Raw genomic sequence first — 20,323 nt, 5'->3', positions numbered from 1 at the left:
CCTAGCACTGGTGGGTTCTTGTTATAGTGAATATAGTGAATGACACCCTCTGCAAGCATGTACGTGAACCTTGCTACCATATTTATATTAGGAATTGGACAGAACAGGGAATAGGCAACCGTACTACAAACAGAAAGCTTGGATGAAAACATACAAATGTTACCTGTAACTCAGTGTGTTTCTGCCTAAGCAGTTGGTTCTCTTTTGTAATTTTATCCATTACGCCCTTGAGAGATGACACCATATCTTGTCTCTCTTCTAGGTCTTCTGTTAGTTGCTCAACTACTTCCTATAAAAGTTTTAACAGCAAGAGTATAAGCTCTCACTCCTATTAAAGTAACCTTTATTTTGTACCCCCCCCCCCTTGATATACATCCAAATTAATTAATCATTTATAATGATGCTATATGCTCTATTTTCCAGCATTTGTCACATTGCCGAGACAAGCAGAGAGGGCAAGCAGAGGGGTGTTATGGCAGAGATAGGAAGTACATCCACACAGTGCTGTACCAGGTGCGGAGCATACCACTAGCTGTATGTTGGTAATAAGGTCAAGGATTCCCGCAGGTTTGGTGGCAAAAGTTATCACCCAGAGCACAAAAGTATTGCATGCGCTCCAGCTCTGGGTTGTCACTAATGTCAGCAAAAATATCCAGGACAGGTCTGGCAAGGCACTGACTAAATACATGAAACCTTACAATCTTCTGATGAAATATGTACATTAAACATAAAAGGTAGCATATATGACCTCTATTGAAGACCAAAAATACTTATGGAAGCTTATTCATACATATAAAAATGACCACCAAATGACTGATACTGTTTGGAAGCATGAAGCAGCTAACCACCCATGGACTTCCATGTTAGATTGTGCCACATAAACAGCAGCCAATAGCCAGCTCTACAAACTCTACACTCACATTTTGTTCTATAGTTGATTCCTGATCCTTGTGGCACTGGAAGAGGTCATCCTTCATATCATTCAGTTCATCTTCATGCAGCTTTTCCACTAACTTTTGCCGTTCCTGAATTTGAACAGTACCTAAAAAAAGGCAAAGTAAAGCCTTCATTTACTATTTTGATAAGGCATACCAATATTTCATAAGGCTGCATTCACAGGATATAATGCATGAAAATGAAATTATTGGAAAAGCCCAATGTGCCACAGAATGGGGATTCTACTACCTATAGCACTTTCAGGTTTGCGGGGTCACAAGAACTTTACTGGCATGTAATGCAGGCAAATCACTTATGTCCTGTTCCAAATCCCTAGTTAATGAGCAAAGCAGTGGAAAAGGGAATTGTCCCAAGAGTCAATGACAACACAACAGCAGACACGTGGTGTTTTACTACCCAGTGAGGCTACTGTGAGCACTAAGCACACCGTGTGATCAGTCACTCAACTTACATTACTGGGCTGGTGTGACACAAAAAAAAGCAGGAAGTATGTTTTGTTTCAGGGACTGAAGTGTCAGCCATGGACATTTTGGGGTGTGTACATGAACATAGTTGAGCAGTCTTTAGAAGACAAGTGACGGCCGCATGTATGACAATATGCCCTTCGTACCCTAAATACATGCGAGTTAGATGCTAAGTGCATGTTTTGAGTCAATTTTAAGTAATTTTGTTATAGAAAAAAAAAAAACAACAAAAAACTAATGAGCAGGATTATCAAAGTGTGAAATTAGAGCTCACCACTAATAATGAGTGAATTTCCGGCAGGCATGGATTCACTGTGAAATTCCATTGGTAATTTTTTCGCCAAAATTGCTACGAAAATTCACTGCTACAAGAGAAATATGCCACTGTTGCGCCAAAAAAGTCGCAGTTGAATAAAAAACAAAATTGTGTGCATAAAAAAGTTGCGCAGTAGCCGCATGAATAGAAAGTGGATGAGTTTTCTGTGGTGAGCTCCAATTTCACATCTTGCTACATCTGCACATACGTTTACCAGAAATTTGCAGTTAAGACTATTGTAATTTCTTCAGAAATTGCAGTTTCCAAAAGCCAAAATATCAGCCATGAATATTTGATTGCACTATTTATATTTTGGGGTCTCTACATGCCACATAGTTGGGTAACCCTATGCACACTGGGTATCACACTATACACGAGCCACGTCACATTAAAAAAGAAAAAAAAAAAAATAGGAAAGCTTCATATTTGGAGTTTGAAGTAGCAAGACATATTGATCTATTTTGATTGGTAAAGCATAAGCATGCTGGGTTTTTTGAAACACAACTGCCACATAAAGGGTTAAACCTACCGTAGAAATGTCCAAAGCCCATGCTTATTGCTATGACCAGAGCAAGAATAATGCACTTGTTCAGGCTTCCCAGTTGAAAAAGTGTTCTAGGTTTAGGAGCAACAGGCTGGCTTATAGAAGGGCTATGCTCCGGTTCGCATACAGACGCTGCTGGACGCTTTGAACGTCTGCGCCGCAGGGAAGGACCCGAATCATCACTTGCTTCATCATTGCTGGACTCATCAACACTATGCTGGGAAGGAAAGCCTGAGACAAAGAATATGTATTAGCAACAATGAAAAAGATTAGCTGGGCCAGTGCTAATACCTAGAAGTGAAAAGCAAACCCACACCAAACACATACAGATGACTTTAGAGAGCTCATTTGCTAAGTGGTAAGTACAAGCACTGGCACATTAATAGTCTGTGCACTTTGTAGATATGCCACCAAAGGTGAAACTTGCACAAGGAGCAGGGCTCAGGGAGGATCTCTTCTTAACCCCTCCCTTGTGTACTAGTCCTACTGCTTGTGCCAAGCCTAACGAAAGGACATGAATGTGGACACCTGTATGTGAGAAACTTTCCAACCAATACATGGTGCTGCAGTCAGGTAGCAATCTTTCCTCTACTGCATGGGTGAATCTTAATCAAGATTTGGGGATGCTAAGCCTCCCCTAACCTGCTTGGCAAAAAAAAAAAATGAAGAAAGAAAATCTATATTATATGTGTATGCAGCTGGGGGTCAGGGGGTGCTACAGCCAGCTGATTGTGTGAGTAATACATTTATTACTTTAAACATCTGTAAGAACAGGTCAACTAGCTCCTTTTACACATCTGCTTCTTTTGCCTTTAAAGTCCAGGTACAGCTGTGGGGAATCAGATTGGCTGTAGGGTGAACTTTGAACCTCCTTTCAGCCAATCCAACTTCCACAGTTCCACTCCCTTTTCTAGGTCCTATACTCTATTGGAAAAGCAAGCTTTAGTAGATAGGAAAGAAAATACTTAACCTGTGGGCAGGAATGTTCAAACTAGCCAGACTTGCGGTCTGTTCACGCACATGATGGTTTTGACACCTGTGATTGCAGCTATCTAAATGATTACCAATAGCACCCACACCATCTTTAAACACTCATTGCACTAGCAGATCAGTAGCTTAGATTTTTTTGTGTTTGAACATAAAACATTAAAGGGGAAAAGAAACATGGTGGGATAAAGTAGATAGGAAAAATTAAAAAGGGCAGAAAACTGTGTTTAACAGAAGAGGAACTGGGGAGCAAATAAATGTAAAGAACATGGAATTGAGAGGAATGGATTATGGAAAGGCAGATGTGGGGCAGCAGGAAAAAGAAAAAATTAAGAACAAATAATACGTTTATGGGATGTGAAGAGCAAATAAGAGAAGCACAAAAATACCATATAAATGTATATACATAGTGTACCTATTGTGTCTAAGTAAAAATGGGTGTGTGTCATCTTTTAGCCTCCCCAAAGAAAAAAAAAATCACCCTCCACTTATGCTCTACTGGTAATGGGAGGGGGAAAAAGGCAAATTTCTGGGGGGGAAATGATGCTTTGTCCTTGTTTTTATACACTCTGTACCTTCATCATCTTTTTGTAGGTTCACATCACCGATGTAATATTCAGATTTCAAATTCATTTACTTAATCTATGACACTCAACATTAAACCAGTTTTACTTGCTTGAAATGAATCTAATGTTTACATATGTTTAATACAAATACTAGAGAGAAAAATGTTTGTACAACAATGGGAAAATGGTTTTACATAGCACAGTACAACATACTGCAAGTGTTACAAGTGAACTCCCTCAAACACAGAAGGAATATTCTGGCAAGACACCACTCATGCAACACTAAAGACAAACACTGCTTAGAAATTAGCAATATTTTCCCTTTACTAATGCTTTCTATATGGGTGCAATGTAGTGCATAAAACTAGCAGTAGTGTGAATCAGGGCTGTGGAGTCAATTTTGGGTACCTGGAGTCGGAAAAAAAATGAACTGACTCCGACTCCTACTAAATTTAAATGGGAATAAAAAAAAAAATAAAGCAAGTTTAAATGTCCCAATTCACAAACAGCCATAATTAATTACTTCTCTGCTATAAGAATAAAGCCCAATGCACACAGTGCATAAAAGAACACGTTGAGTGACCATGAAGCATGCTTTTCATTGACTGTATGAATGTATAAAATACATTAGCATATTAAAAACAGAGGAGTCGGAGAATTTATCTACCGACTCCACAGCCCTGGTATGAATCCATTCCTGTTAGTAGTTTCAGCATTACACACTTTACAGACAAGTTAAATGCCAATCTAATAAGCCATACAGGCACAATATCAATGTGCAACCACTATGACTGTTGGTACAGAATCATACATAGGATTCATGCATATATCCACACAGCAATTTGATCAGCAACTATGTTCTGCTTTGTATCATATTCCATAGATAACCCTCACAATAATGTCTTACAATAGATAAATACCACTGCAATCTATTAGACTGACCGGATATTTGGTGTTGAATCTGCATAGTTATGAATATGGTTTTTAGATGCAGACGTACAGCAATCTGCTGCTAGACACAGTTATTAGGCTTATGGCACATGTGGGGCATTTGTGCCAGCTGAAAGGTGCCACACACTGCCTCTTTGCTTGAATGAGGAAACCCTGGAAACCTTAGTTGCCTGTACTTTTCAGATCAGATACAAACGTTCTGTTGGTCCCATCCATTAGGACCATTAGAACATCAGTGGTGCTATTGGAACTGTAATTCAGAACCTTTGCCTTCTAGTTGCAAAGCCTACAGATCAGGACCGCCGTGCTGCTTTCCTGCAACAGATGGCAGAGACAGAAAAGCATATTTCTGGGTTATATAGCAACAGCTCTTGCCTAACACCCTGCTAAGATGTGGCTCTAACCAACAGGCAACAGGTGTAGGTAGCATTTGTAAAGTTCTGTCTAATATGTGACTTGATCAGAACACAATGTACAAGAAGCCCAAGAGATGCATGCTTTTTCAATTCACTGCTCCATGCCCTTACATCTTTGGACTCCTCCTCACTGCCTCCATGGTATCCACTCTGTGCCCAGTACCCTGACCTGATAAAGAAAACTGTAGTTTGGACATGGAAGACTGGATAAGAAACATCATAAAAGGTGTGTTAAAAACGTAAGATGTTTGGAATAACAATGGTTACAAAGAAACAATAACCACAGTAAACATTTCAGAACAGTTCCTTTATCAAATGTGGAATGTTAAAGCTGGTTACTGACTATCATGGTACCACATTTTTACTCCAGGCAACTACCGGTTCTGGTAATGTCCTAGATATTTGACACTCACTAGATGAAGGTAAATACTTAAATCTGTTGTACAGAAAAAAAACTGTTTTGGTTTTCTATTATAAATATAACCTATGGTATTTTTTTTTATGTATTTCAACAGTGTGTCAGAAAGTCGGGCCTTCCTTAGTTTCACAGACTCTAAGCAAAAAAAAAAAAAAGGAAAGGAAGCTCCTGTCTGAACCTAAATCATAAACAAAATAAGTCCCATCCCTTTCTCTCACCCCCTTGTCACACCTTCCGAGCAATAAGCACAAAATAGTATGGAGGAATGTTAGACCTGGTGAGCTTAAAAAGTCTTGTCAAGCTAAAATCCCAGTTTAGCCGTCTATTTATGCATGGGAACCAATACTGCTATGAGTATAGACGTGTCATTATCATTTCAATAGAGAGCTGTAACATTCATGTACTGTGTGGTGAGCACAAGCTACTATCTGAGGCATGAGCAGAGCAACAAAATGCTTTGGAAAACGTTATTGAAAGAATGGCATCTGTGGGAATGAGAACATAAAAGTATGCATAAAGCATCTTGTGAATGTTACCAGACACAGGACACAAATATCAAAACACTTACCAGCATCTGCATGGCCAAAAGTATATTGGCTACTGAAGGAAGAACTCATATTAACATCTCCAGTATCCTCAACCTGTTCTTCCAAGGATGTTCCTTCCTCCAGTGCTCCAACAGCTTCAACTTCCAAGGTTACAATATCAGAGTCATCACTTGCAGCCTCACACTGACCATCTGCCAACGGGTCCCCTTTTTCTCTATGTTGTACTTCATCTGGCAGACCATTTTCCAGCTCTGTAGCGACACTATGACTCAAGGAGGCCTATTTAATGATAACAACAATTAACTAAAAGGACAAACTTAGCCTAAATATAAATATACAAATATACTATTTTTCCAAATGTGGAACAATAGAGAAGAGTAACAGATATCTAAAAAACTTTAAGTGACAGTTGCCAGCATCACACTCTGCTAGCTGAAATGGTGACCAAAATGGTAAGCTATTTTGTACACATTCATATAAAGTGTGTAGGTATATGTATATTTGTCAGTGACATTATGTTTACTGGTTTTTGCATAGACACACACAGGCATTTTAATTCTGATTGTATTATTACTATTATCACCTATTTATAAAGCATCAACATATTCTGCAGTGCTGTACAATAAATGGGTGCATACAGATTTGCACACAATGCAACCAATATCTGATAGGAGGTAACGAGGGCCCTGCCAAGGCTTTTTACATAGCACCAACATATTACACAGCAATTTTGTGATACAGAAAGAGTCACCTAGTGTGACATAGCATGTATTGTGTGCATGTCTTATTTATTTATGTGCGTGATTATTTATTTATTTGCCTTGATTTCTGCAAGGGAGACAAAAAAAGCAATGTAATATGAAGCAGTAATACTGTAAGAGGATCTACCATACATGGGTAAGTTCACTAACTTATAGAATTACTCAAAAACCGGTTATCTTAAAAGATCCAAAAATAACCAACATCTTGGCTTTTGGGCTGATTCTATTTCCCTATTTTCCCTTACTCCATTTTAACATAAAACCACTGCAGTTTGTCATCCAGAAACACATTACCCAGAGGGCCAATTGATGTGGTCCTGGCTCCGAGGGGTCCTATTCCTGTTGCTGTAATTTGATATCACCCACCTTAGGTGGGCATATCAGCAGAAAGGTCTGCTTATTTGGCAACCTCGCCAAACAAGCAGATGGGTGCATGGGGCTACAAATAAATTTAAAACTGCACGCTAAGCCAAACAAAAAGGAAGAAAATTACTTTCCACTCTTAATATTTCAACACACAAAGAAGAAACTGAGCAAATTCTGATCAGATACAGGGAAAATTTCTGCAAAAACAACAAAAATAAAAGTGAAGCAGAACACAGCAAAAAAAAAAAAAAAAGAGCCAAGATAAAGCAGCAGCTGTTGCACCTAATGTTTTAAGTGAGAGCGAAACAGCATATGCTGAAACCCACAGGAAAGCGAACATGTTGTACCTCAGGAGTGGGTTGAGTTTCCTCCTTAGCTAGCAGCTGGCTCTCTACAGAAGGTACAGCACCTTTACTGGTACCTGTTAGAAAAAGCAACAAAAACAGCTGCTCAATGGCTTTGTTTACAGTGGCTTGTGTGGATTGTTAGCAAACTGGTGCGCTTACCTGTCTGTTCCACCAGCCCTTCATACTGTGACTCTTGCACAGAATCTCCTGCTTGCTCTGGAGCAAGGACACTGGTCACTTCCCCACTGTGTGACTGTAGCACTGATGCAAGATCATAGTATGGCTCCCCAATCTGCGGGTGCAGTGTCTCTACATCTGATCCCTAACATGGGGAAAATGGCAAACATTGTGCACAATTAATATCCTGCTAAAGTTTGGCTCTAATCATGAACAGAAACAAAGCAGACAATATAATAATTTACCAACAGGCAGGTGGGCAGGAAGATAACCACTGAAGTATAAACAGCCGCAAAAGTGGATGTAAGCCAAAGGCATGCAAGTGTGAGGTATATTGAGCTGTGCTTTTATAAATGTCCCACCGGCAGTTCTCAGAGAAAGAAACAAAGTATATCGGTGAAGACACACAGAGCAACTAGTAGCAGCTACTTTTTCACGGCTACTAAATGCCAAAATATACCCTGCCATAGACAATACTGAGAATTTCCTCTGCTAAAACACACGTAGAGCCAGTTATAAGTAAATGATCAGCATTGTCTGTTTTAGTAGACACGACTAGTAGCTGCTACTGGTAGCTCCATGTGTCTTCACCTTAAATAATCCACAACACTGAAACCCTAGCCTAGAGGTGTTCAGCTGTACTGTAAGGAACAGCCTAGCATTCTGAAAGCTTGTGCTCTGGAAACAATTAATGCCTTTTGTTATGTACAGGTATCAGACCCCTTATCCGGAAACCCATTATCCAGAAAGTTCCAAATTACAGAAAGGCCATCTCCCATATACTCCATTTTAATCAAGTACCGTATATACTCGAGTATAAGCCGATCCGAATATAAGCCGAGGTACCTAATTTAACCTAAGAAAACTGGAAAAACGTATTGACTCGAGTATAAGCCTAGGGTGGGAAATGCAGCAGCTACTGCTAAGTTTCAATAATCAAAATAAATACTAATAAAATTACATTAAATGAGGCATCAGTGGGGTATATGTTTTTAAATATTTATTTCACAGAAAAACAATAAACTAGCTCTGTAAGTGAAGAAGAGGGTCAACAAAAACAATATGGTATCAACAATGATACCTTAAGGGTACTACCCCCTTAGCTCAATCAGCAACCAAGCTAAAACACAGAGTTAAAATCCTTCAAAACTATATATATTTTATATAGAATATAAAGTGCAATGTCTAGTGCAGAATGGGACAGGTGAGGATGGTAGATGAACATGCATTTTGGAGCAGGCCAGGGCACTGGAGGGTCTGGTTGTGGGTGGCCACAAATTACAGAGGGACCCGACTCGAGTATAAGCCGAGGGTGACTTTTTCAGCACATTTTGGGTGCCGAAAATCTAGGCTTATACTCGAGTATATACAGTAATTCACATTTTTAAAAATGATTTCCTTTTTCTCTCTAATAATAAAGCAGTACCTTGTACTTGATCTCAAAGAAGATATAATTAATCTTTGTTGGAGCCAAAACAATTCTATTGGGTTTAATTACTGTTTAAATAATTTTATTAGCAGACTTGAGGTAGGAGATCCGAATTATGGAAAGACCCCTTATCCGGAAAACCCCAGGTCCCGAGCATTCTGGATAACGGGTCCCATACCTGTACAATATTTGCATAAAAATTTGGTAAGCACTGAAAAATTCTTCTGTTATTGTAGTATGTAACCAACTGCCCTGATTATTTATGGGTAAAAAAAGCTATATTTAACTGGAAGTTCTAGATAAGTTACCTCATGGTTAATAATTGTCCAGCCACATGACGACTCGCTGTCGCTTGAGTTTTCAGACATTGTTCAATGCACTAAAAGAGAAAAAAATTAAATAAATAATGTAAGGGATTAAAGAAAACATAGTTACATAGTTACATAGGGTTGAAAAAAGACCAGTGTCCATCAAGTTCAACCCATCCAAGTAAACCCAGCACACTTAACCCACACCTACCAATCTATACACTCACATACATACACTATATATACAACCACTAGTACTAACTGTAGATATTAGTATCACAATAGCCTTGGATATTCTGATTGATCAAGAACTCATCCAGGCCCCTCTTAAAGGCATTAACAGAATCTGCCATTACCACATCACTAGGAAGGGCATTCCATAACCTCACTGCCCTCACCGTGAAAAACCACCTACGCTGCTTCAAATGGAAGCTCCTTTCCTCTAATCTAAAGGGGTGACCTCTGGTGCGCTGATTGTTTTTATGGGAAAAAAGAACATCCCCCAACTGCCTATAATCCCCTCTAATGTACTTGTACAGAGTAATCATGTCCCCTCGCAAGCGCCTCTTTTCCAGAGAAAACAACCCCAACCTTGACAGTCTCACCTCATAGTTTAAATCTTCCATCCCCTTAACCAGTTTAGTTGCACGTCTCTGCACTTTCTCCAGCTCATTAATATCCTTCTTAAGGACTGGAGCCCAAAACTGCACTGCATACTCAAGATGAGGCCTTACCAGGGACCTATAAAGGGGCAAAATTATGTTCTCATCCCTTGAGTCAATGCCCTTTTTTATACAAGACAGCACTTTATTTGCTTTAGTAGCCACAGAATGACACTGCCTGGCATTAGACAACTTGTTATCAACAAAAACCCCTTGATCCTTCTCCATTAAGGAAACCCCCAACACACTACCATTCAGTAGATAGTTTGCGTTTATATTATTTCTACCAAAGTGCATAACTTTGCACTCATCAACATTGAACCTCATTTTCCAGTTTGCTGCCCAGTTATCTAATTTTGTCAAATCGCTCTGCAAAGCGGCAGCATCCTGCATGGAACTTATAGTTTTGCACAATTTAGTGTCATCAGCAAAAATAGAAACAGTACTGTCTATGCCCACCTCCAGGTCATTAATAAACAAGTTAAAAAGCAAAGGCCCAAGGACTGACCCCTGCGGTACTCCACTAACCACACTGGTCCAATTAGAAAATGTTCCATTTACAACCACTCTTTGTACTCTATCCTTCAGCCAGTTCTCTATCCAATTACAAATATTATGTTCTAGGCCAATATTCCTTAATTTGATCATTAACCTTCTGTAAGGTACTGTATCAAACGCTTTAGCAAAGTCCAAGTAGATGACATCAACTGCCATTCCAGCATCAAAGTTCCTGCTCACCTCCTCATAAAAGGCGACTAAATTAGTCTGGCAAGATCTGTTACGCATAAAACCATGCTGGCACAAACTAATAGTATTGTGAACTGCAATGTATTCAAGTACCCTATCCCTTATTACCCCTTCCAAAAGTTTTCCTACTACTGATGTCAGAACATGCAATACAATAAATGCTACATAGGGATGTGTGCTAGTTACCCCTAGCCCTGTCCTAAAGTAAGAAAGCCAATTAAAGGATCCCACTTTGGTTTTACAAGAATTTTATAAAAGCATTCATAAACAGAAGTTGCTTTTAAAGGACATGTCTACCCATAAAATAATTTTTTTGCCTAATAAAAGAAAATATAATTCTAAGCAATTTTTGTAATGAAAGTATATCACAAAGTTGCTTAGAATTAGGTTTCTTTTAAAGGGGAAGTGGGGGGACAATTTTTTGGGTTAACATGTCCTTTACCAGCAGTGGGAAGCCCTGTGAGTCCTGATGATATGATTATAATGCATAAATGTTAAGCAAAGGATAGCTTACAAAATCCTTTTGCTAACATTCAAAGCCCTTCACTCCTCTGCTCTTCACTACATTTCTTCATTGGTCTCCCTGCATGTTCCTGGTCGTCTCCTCCGCTCCTCTCAGAGCCTCCGTCTTTTTACACCATCCACACCCACTGCGCTCTCTTGTCTTAAACCTTTCTATCTCGCTGCTCCTTACCTCTGGAACTCTATCCCTGAATCCCTCCGTAGGGAAAACTCACCCACTCTCTTTAAGAAAAAGCTCAGCTGTTACCTTCTGGAGCACTAAAACATTATTTTGCCCAGTCCTGCGCTTAAGGGCAAATGCCCATACCTGGTGCACTCTTACCTTCCAGTTTGTGCCTGTATGTTACCCAACCACTTAGATTGTAAGCTCTACGGGGCAGGGACCTCCTTCCTACTGTGTCTCATACCACATGGCACTTATTACCTGTACATACATACATACATACATATATATATATATTTATTGTATTTATTTATTATATCACTTGTCCTCCCTGTATGTAATTTTGTATTTTGTAAGATTGTACAGCGCTGCGTACCCTTGTGGCGCTTTATAAAAAAAGTTATACATACATTCATAAATGTGTGTCAAATATTGATATCAACATGAGGCAAGCGATAGGCATTTTAATTGGCAAATGCTGGATTAATGCAGCACTGAAACAGCTTGTTACTGACAGGCACTAGGTGAGTCCTTTCAAGGGATGCACATGGCCTTACAACTCTATTTTAAAGGCTTCAAACTTGTATAAAACCAACAGAGCAGATTTTAGCACAAAACTGCATTCTCAAGCAGTTTTGTTCAGAAATCTGCTCCGAGAGACAGCACCCAGGTGGATGCGATGGATCCAGTAACATTTTAGAGCTTAAGGGCTCTGGTACACGGGGAGATTAGTCGCCCGCGGCAAAACTCCCTGCTCGCGGGCGACTAATCTCCCCGAGTTGCCTTCCCTCTGCCATCCCACCGGCGAACATGTAAGTCGCCGGCGGGATGGCAGACGCGGCGGCGCGATTTCGCGCAAATCGCCGAAAAAGACTCGCGAGGCTTTTTCGGCGATTTCCCGAAATCGCCTCGCCTGCCATCCCGCCGGCGACTTACATGTTCGCCGGTGGGATGGCAGAGGGAAGGCAACTCGGGGAGATTAGTCGCCCGCGAGCAGGGAGTTTTGCCGCGGGCGACTAATCTCCCCGTGTACCAGAGCCCTAAAGGTGGCTTTCTCACTGTGTTTATCTGCAGGCGAGAATCTGCTCCAAGTGGCAGTGCACTAAAGGGATATTATACTGAAAAACTAGGCACTTTTTAAACAATGCATGTTTCCTGCTGAGAAAAACAAACATACAGCAAGAAGATGCACTCATTAAACTGGCCACCTGATGACACTGTTTCACTGGTATCTCTGAGGCCTAGTGCCCGCAATAAATCTCTGCTACTGCAGGCAACTAATCCAAAATGCCTTTCCACTGGAAACAAAGGGAATCACTGTTGAAAAGACATATACTTTGCTTAATTCTTATAAAGTCCCATAGAGTTTCCTCCTGCAGGCAACTTTGCGCGACTTTGGAAAGACGAAATGACACTTTCTAATGGTGGAAAGGCCTGTACAGAAATATTTAAATGCTTCTATGTCCAGAAAGCAGGATTCTGAGTCTGTGGGTACTAAAACTTGTTTTAACCATGGGCATTAAAGAGGCACTATCACACAAGAAAAATATATATTTCTACATGAAACAATGTGTAATGTTTATATATTTTCCTGATATTTAGATACAGTTAAAATGTTATTAAAAGATGGTGATGTATAGACAACTGTTTAAAATGCTCTGTTCTCATTTATTAATTATTCCGCAGATACACATAAATAAACACACTGAGAAGACACACACAAACACACTGAGAAGGCACACACAGGCATACTCAAACAAGGCATACACACAAACAAACACACACAAGACACACTGAGAATGCACACAGACAGGCGCACACACAAGACACACTGAGATGACACACAGACAGGCAAACACACACACACACACACAAGAAGGCACAGACAGGCACACACACAGACAGGCAAACACAAGACACACTAAGACACACAGACAGTGATTTATTGTGGAAACAATTAAGTAAACACTAGTGTGACAGCACGGTCTGGTTCTCAGACAAGATAGAAATGATTGGTAAGACGTAGCTATGAACTGGGAAATAAATAAAAAAAAAAAGAAATGTATAACATTCAAGACATGAAGTATAACAAGAGAGAAAATAAGTGAGGAGAGTTTGGCAGGGAGCTGGATGGCTAAGGGGCATGGAGCAATGTCATTGCTTTTAGTGTTGATTTGCTTTTGGCATATAACAAGGTTAATTTACATACCCAAGTGTGAGTGCCAAAATAAAAGCAAATAGCCATGTTTTTGAGCCAAAAACAGAGAACATGCCCTGTACTTGGAACATTGAACCTTATTCAGAGAAGCAGAACCAACTTGGGTTGCTACCTACTCCCTGCAGGTCAGTAATATTATGATGGAAGGATGGTTACCATAGAAGTAACAAGCATTTTGGTGCAAGCCATAAGTATACAGAACCATGTATGGACACAAGTACTTTTGTAAATAGCATGGAAATGCACACCTTTTCACATTTGCACATGTAATTGCCTTTGTATGCCCTCTATTGCAGCGTTTCTCCTATGGCACACACCCAAGACAAAATATTATCAAAAGAAGGTATCTAGGCAATTGGAAGATGCTAAGAAAGCCCCAACATACAGAAATATATACGTCTAAAATTGTAAAACATGTTTTGCTAAATTGTGCACACAGCAGCTTGTTCAGGAAAATGACAATAACTCTAGCAGATACAAGCCTGACCAATGCTGCTTTGTATTACTAAAAACACTGAAATAAAGAATAATAACAGAGATTGCAAGCATGCCTGACAAAGGAAACATTTCTGGCGGATCTCAGGCCTTTCATACAGGGCTCTGTTACACAGACCAACATGCCGATTTCACAGAAATAAAGGATCACATTTATTTTCATTAATAGTCAATGGTAGCAGGCACTCACATTTAATTCCTCTTTCTGGTGGCCTGGGTGCAGTCTAGAAAATAAGGTATTCAGAATGTAATGTAGATCCGCACATCACAGGGCTTAGAGGTGATAAAGAACACTTAGCCTCCAAATAAAATGTTCTTTATCACCTCTAAGCCCTGTGATGTGCGGATCTTCATTACATTCTAATATATATATATATATAAATATATATAATATAAATGTTCCATTTTTGGAGCTCCCTATGGATCCTCTCTGGTCCCTGTTTGTGCTTCAAATGAGAGGTCTAAATGGGCGTGTGTAAACAGTCCCTGCCAGAAGCACATCAGAAGGGGGTAAGCTTTAGCCTATAGGATAAACCAATGTAAATGGAAATTTTCTAAGAGCCTTAAGGAATTTATTCCCAGAATCTTTTTGAATCTTTTTAGTCATACAAGCAAAGACAGACTTAGGTCTAGCCGGCTGCTGACTGGCTTCTGTTCTACAATGCAGAGTACTATGTGCCACTGGCTCCCCTGCACAGCCTGGGAAAGGGGGCAGGAGAAAGTGGGACAGATGGGTGGGACTAGTAGGGTTTTTAAAATTTTCTATAAATCAGCCTGAAACAATACTTTTTAAACCACATTCCTTCTATGTTTAGATGAGCATAATGCATTAGCACATTCATGCAATATGTCATCTTTAATATTATTGTATACTGCAAGATTTGCATGTAGCAATGTGCTGACATATTTATGACATCTCTCTATATAGTATGCAAACTTATGTGGTTGCTCCTGATCTTGCTAAACTTGGAGAATTACATCATTCACCATTTCCAACTAACCATATCCACTGCTAGAATTTCTTACAAAATGTTCATCACTACAATAGCATGGGTGATAAGAGGTCATCTACTGCGTAGTCACACATGTGTCCTAGCCCCACCTTCCACATGGTCACACAAATTCTCTATTGAGAGAAATGGCAATAATGCATAAGAGGCTCTTGCTTTAGCAAGAAAATATACATCCTGTTAGGCTTTTTTAATTAAATCAGTGTTGACAGATGCAGGGAGCACTACGATTCTCATTTGTGGTTAAAAAGAGTTCACTTTTAAGTTAACTTACGGTGTAGAACGTCTTATACTTAGCAACTTTTAGATTGGTCTTTTTTTATAGTTCTTGAATTATTTACCTTCTCCGTCTGCCTCTTTACAGGTTGAGATTTATAATGCTATCTGGTTGTTGGGGGTTATTGCCCTATTCGCCAACAACTCTCTAGAATTATATTGCTATTGTTACTTATAACTATTTTTCTATCTAGACCTTCTTCTATTTAAGTTTCAGTCGATCAATCATGCCTATCAGTCTGTCATCAAACCACTGTGCTAGGTAACTGGGGCAACTTGGACCACAGCAACCAGACAGCTACTGATAGTAAGATGAAACTGCTTTATGTTTGCAGTCCATAGATCAATTGGTAGAGGTTTAGCAAAGATTAAATAGGAAGGAAGGGTTGGATTTTTTCATTTAACATATTACAGTGTAAATAAGCTGTCACAATACTTATCACTGACACCAACTACTGCTATGCATTGAATGAAAGTGTTTTCTGGTGTGATACAAGCAGATGGTTAAACAGTAAAGTGTGTAAGAAATGCTTGCTTTATACAGAATGTAATATAACAAGAAAAGCATGATATCCAATACCAAGCTGGTTGTTTCCGTGTAAGCAAAGGAAAAAACAACTGTACTAATGATAGCAGTAGTATGATGGATGCTTGTATAACCAAAAACAGCAGCTTGTCACCTCTTATGAATGCACCATAGGGAACGCCTGAAAAGTCACAAGATCCAGAGGCACACAGGAGGGGTTAGTGACACAGCTATGCTGCACTGTTTACAGGCCTGAATTAAAGGGAAACTATACTACATAATGAAAATTATTTCTCATAAAAACGCCAACCCCAATCCTCTGTAAATATTATGTGGGTTCCTTTATTAGGGGGTACTGCAAGAACTACTACTTCATGGAGGCAGCAGTTTTTCCCCTACAACTTACATATTGATTAAATGTGCTTCTGTGCAGAGTCCAGCAAAAAGGGGCTAACGGCTGCTGTGGGCATTGCGGTGTACAGTGTTGTCACTACACCACAGCATTCCAAATCAACACTTAGCAACACTATTGTTCTTTACCTTTTAAAAAATCCACTGTGGCAACTTGATTAAAGATGTCAAATACCCAAATGCTTGTATAGAACAGCTACTGTGGTATAACATTCATTAGTACATAAAAGGGTATTCTATTTTTTTTTTATATATAAGAGAAATCTGCAGCTTGCACACACAACAATATATCCAGGAGCAAAAGCAAGCAACATACTGTTGGTTGCCTGCTGTAAGATCTGCAAGAAAATGCAGCAATGACTAAAATGTACAAATCATATGGGGGAGGGAGCGGATTATAAATGACTGAAAACATTATGTACAGAGAGTTATATAAACATAACCTGACAAAATACTGCTCTCTTTTAAAGTGACTTTGCTAAAGGCCCCTCTACAGTAAATTAGAAGTCACCATATAACAAAGTGTGAGAAGAGAATATCACTCTTGCAGGGCTGTTGTACAGGTGCAACTGTAGGTAGCTCACACTTAAAGGAACAATAACACAAAAAAATGAAAGTGTTTAATATGTTTTTAAATATATATGTACTGTTTACCTGCAATAGTACAAAAAATGAGAAAAGCTACAATAGTTTACATAAATCTGCTGCTGTAGGGGTTGCCATTCAAAATGAATATAGAGGCAAGTAACAGGGATATAAGCAGATACTTAAAGTCCCTGGAATACAATTGGTTTTGTTCTTACACAGGAAGTTAAATAGGTGTAAAATGCTATTCATGGCTCTCTAACAGACTACAGACCAAAACCCCTCTCTCATATAAAATAGGACATGTTTTGCCAAGAAGTAGTTTATTTGTATGTGTTGGATAATCAGATACAAATTATAAATTGCAAATAATGTAAATGTAATTTTTTTTAAGCACTGCTCACATGCAGAGAAGCTTCAGTCAAACTGGAAGCCAGCTGTTCCATATCACCACAGCAGATAGTTTAAAACAACTGAAATTCAATGTGAATGCCCAAAGTGGACATTCTACTGGGGCCAGTGAAGCCTGTCATATGCACCACCTAACCATTAATTCTCAGCAGGTCCGGGAGGGAAAAAGGGTGGAGAAACGGTGGAAACTACAGCTCATCTCACACAGGAAACCACAGAGCATTTTTTAAATATCGAGAAAGAACAAGCTGAATTGTTCCCTTTGATGTCCCGGAAGGTTATAACTGGAAAAAACCATTGAGATATATTTATATATATATTTCAAACTATTAAACTTTGCACTGTTATGTGCCAAATGGTTTGTGTGATGATTTAGTACTACAGTTAAAACAAAAAATGCAGATTTAATTAGTTAAGAGATGGTGTGTGGCATAGTTATACCTTACTACACTCAATAATAATAATAGTTTGTAATAATAAGTTTATAACAATAAGTTTATTACAATAATAAGTTTGCCCTGTTACTTTCCTCATACAAACAAAACTGGCCCTTCACCAGATCAGTTGCTAACGCATTCAGCCATCACAACCTTTATTTCTGTTCCACCACTAATTCATTCACAGAAGGCTCCCAGGGACACTCAGCAGGCAGGTGACAACCAGTGACAATGGCACACAGCCAATATTATTATTATTATTGTACTGAATATGATGATGGGATGCAGTTATTTTACAGGGTATATAAAAGGCTACTCACCGCTGGGCACCTATAAAGGGCGGTTAGTAACGCTCAGACATAACTGAGTTGATATAAATGGCAGAGAGCTCAGTAGTAAGTTATGGATAAGTGGCTGAAGTGTTACCCGGCCGAGCAGACCCGGCTGCACTTGAGAGAATCCCGGGAAACACACAGCCGCTGATGCCACACAGTGAAAGGCCAATGACAAACTGCACACACACAACAATCACCAAGCCCCAGCCCAAACACCAGACTGAGATTTACCGCTGACATGCAGGGAGGCCCTGGGGAGCCCACACCTCGTGTTTACATCTGCCGAGTTCACAGCGTTTCTGCTTTGCTTGCGACTGTCAGTTGCAACGCCTCAGCAAAACAACACTACTAGTCTTCTAACCAGCTGCTACAGTTTAGAGGCGTGACTGCGCCGCGCAGATAGTCGGGAGTTGTAGTTTAGTTCAGCTCCTTACCATTTCCTGCTCATCCTCTCTCACTCCGAGTGAATACATTTCCCGCCTAGCATTGCGCTTGGATGGGCTGCGCGCTTGTGGGAGGGGAGGGGCTTGTCAGTTATGAGCTCAGAGAGGTTGTGTTGCCCCGGCAACTCCAGGCAAAGCGTAACATACAGAGCGCAGGTTGGCTGGCTAGCGAGGTACCGGGACCAGTAGCCCCAAGGAACCCAGAAAAAGCACGCAGTATTCGGCCTGCAATTTTGGTATGTCTTATACAAGATGATTTATTGACATTTTATTATAATATATGTAATATAATATATATAATATATATTATAATACCCTAATCCTAATTAGCCGATATTGTTATATTACTATAGTTATTCGTTCCCAAAACCACAGAGAAGAGCCAGTAATAGTGATCTAGCAATGCCACAGAGAAAAAACAGTACTAGTGATCTAGCAGTGCCACAGAGAAGAGCCAGTACTAGTGATCTAGCAGTGCCACAGAGAAGAGCTAGTACTAGCAGTGCCACAGAGAAGAGCCAGTACTAGTGATCTAGCAGTGCCACAGAGAAGAGCCAGTACTAGCAGTGCCACAGAGAAGAGCCAGTACTAGCAGTGCCACAGAGAAAAGCTAGTGTTTGTGGGGTGTGGAAGGAAACTAACACAGACAGGGGGAGAATATACAAACTTACAGAAAACAACAAGCCACAATTGAACTCTGGAACACAGTGTTGCATTGCAGAAATATTACTCACTGAGCCAGCAGGTAACATTTTACTCAGGTTTACTGGCAAGTCTAATTGGATATGCTTCATTCTAGTTAGGTTCTGAGGAAAGTTGCCTAATCAGGCATGGGTCTGTATTATCTGTCCATATGCAGCTATCTCTAGTATATAGTATAAATTATTTAAATCAGCCTTGTTTGATAAATCTCAAGAAAGTCACACTTTTTTTTCATAAATAATTCAAGTTTTAGCACAAAAAAACATGAATCATGAAAAAAAGGAACATTACTAAAGGCCTTTTCCAGCTCTCTCTCTCCTTTACCTCTCAGCTTGCTACTTCGCAGCCATTTAGTTTCATTAGATCTTCTCTTTTTAATGAATACATCATTTTTTTTGTATTGTAGAACATGACTTCAGTTCAGCAAACAACTCCAGGTTCAACAGCAGAAAAAGTACAAGACAAAAATGTACATCCATGTGTAAATCCTGGCAACCCCGTGTTTTCCTGTATGACAACTCCAGTCATTCCCACCAGCTACATGTTTCAGGCCAAGCAGCAAAACATACTGTTCAAAACAAGTTCCAGTGAATATGGTGCGTTGCGCCCTACTTATGAAACAGCGCCATGTTCACACCACCCAGTGTCCCAACGATTTTCTCAACACCTAGGACAATGCGGGATGTATCGCAACCACTCTTTTAACACCATGATTGACAGAAGCCGAGTTCATGACTGTCCAAATCTTCAGTCTACATTATAACTTTTTTTTAAACGTGCAGCAAATGGGAAATAATGTATTCAATAAATATAATTTCCTGTATA

At 39.6% G+C, this 20,323-nt stretch overlaps 2 protein-coding genes across 4 annotated transcripts in view; one reads left to right on the top strand and one right to left on the bottom strand.

Moving 5' to 3' along the window:
* ccpg1 (cell cycle progression 1) overlaps positions 1–18,872 on the bottom strand; it is a 24,589-nt gene extending 5,717 nt beyond the window's left edge. Inside the window, exons 1-8 of one of the 3 annotated variants that reach the window (XM_004912698.4) lie at positions 18,788–18,872; positions 9,556–9,626; positions 7,801–7,963; positions 7,642–7,715; positions 6,188–6,446; positions 2,267–2,512; positions 921–1,042; positions 164–289 (exon numbers count right to left, since the gene is read on the bottom strand). In XM_004912698.4, the coding sequence (XP_004912755.1) occupies positions 164–289; positions 921–1,042; positions 2,267–2,512; positions 6,188–6,446; positions 7,642–7,715; positions 7,801–7,963; positions 9,556–9,615 (1,050 nt within the window). In that variant the 5' untranslated portion in view covers positions 9,616–9,626; positions 18,788–18,872. Of the gene's footprint in view, positions 1–163; positions 290–920; positions 1,043–2,266; positions 2,513–6,187; positions 6,447–7,641; positions 7,716–7,800; positions 7,964–9,555; positions 9,627–18,584 lie in introns of all 3 variants that reach the window. The other 2 variants (XM_002942453.2, XM_004912699.4) reach the window with 2 other exon arrangements.
* Positions 18,835–20,323, top strand: c3h15orf65 (chromosome 3 C15orf65 homolog). The gene is made up of 2 exons (XM_012959601.3): positions 18,835–19,032; positions 19,905–20,323. Exons 1-2 carry the CDS (start codon positions 18,850–18,852, stop codon positions 20,259–20,261), a joined length of 540 nt encoding a protein of 179 aa, XP_012815055.1. The 5' UTR covers positions 18,835–18,849; the 3' UTR covers positions 20,262–20,323.

This window comes from Xenopus tropicalis, chromosome 3, assembly GCF_000004195.4.
Source record: "Xenopus tropicalis strain Nigerian chromosome 3, UCB_Xtro_10.0, whole genome shotgun sequence".
NCBI classification, from domain to species: domain Eukaryota; kingdom Metazoa; phylum Chordata; class Amphibia; order Anura; family Pipidae; genus Xenopus; species Xenopus tropicalis.
This window is presented reverse-complemented; position numbering and strand designations above follow the sequence as displayed.

Bases quoted from the DNA above. Each gene is read 5' to 3' on its own strand.
- c3h15orf65 (XM_012959601.3), top strand. From the start codon at position 18,850: ATGGGCTGCGCGCTTGTGGGAGGGGAGGGGCTTGTCAGTTATGAGCTC. The intron at 19,033-19,904 runs GTATGTCTTATA...TTTGTATTGTAG, and splicing joins GTATTCGGCCTGCAATTTTG to AACATGACTTCAGTTCAGCA.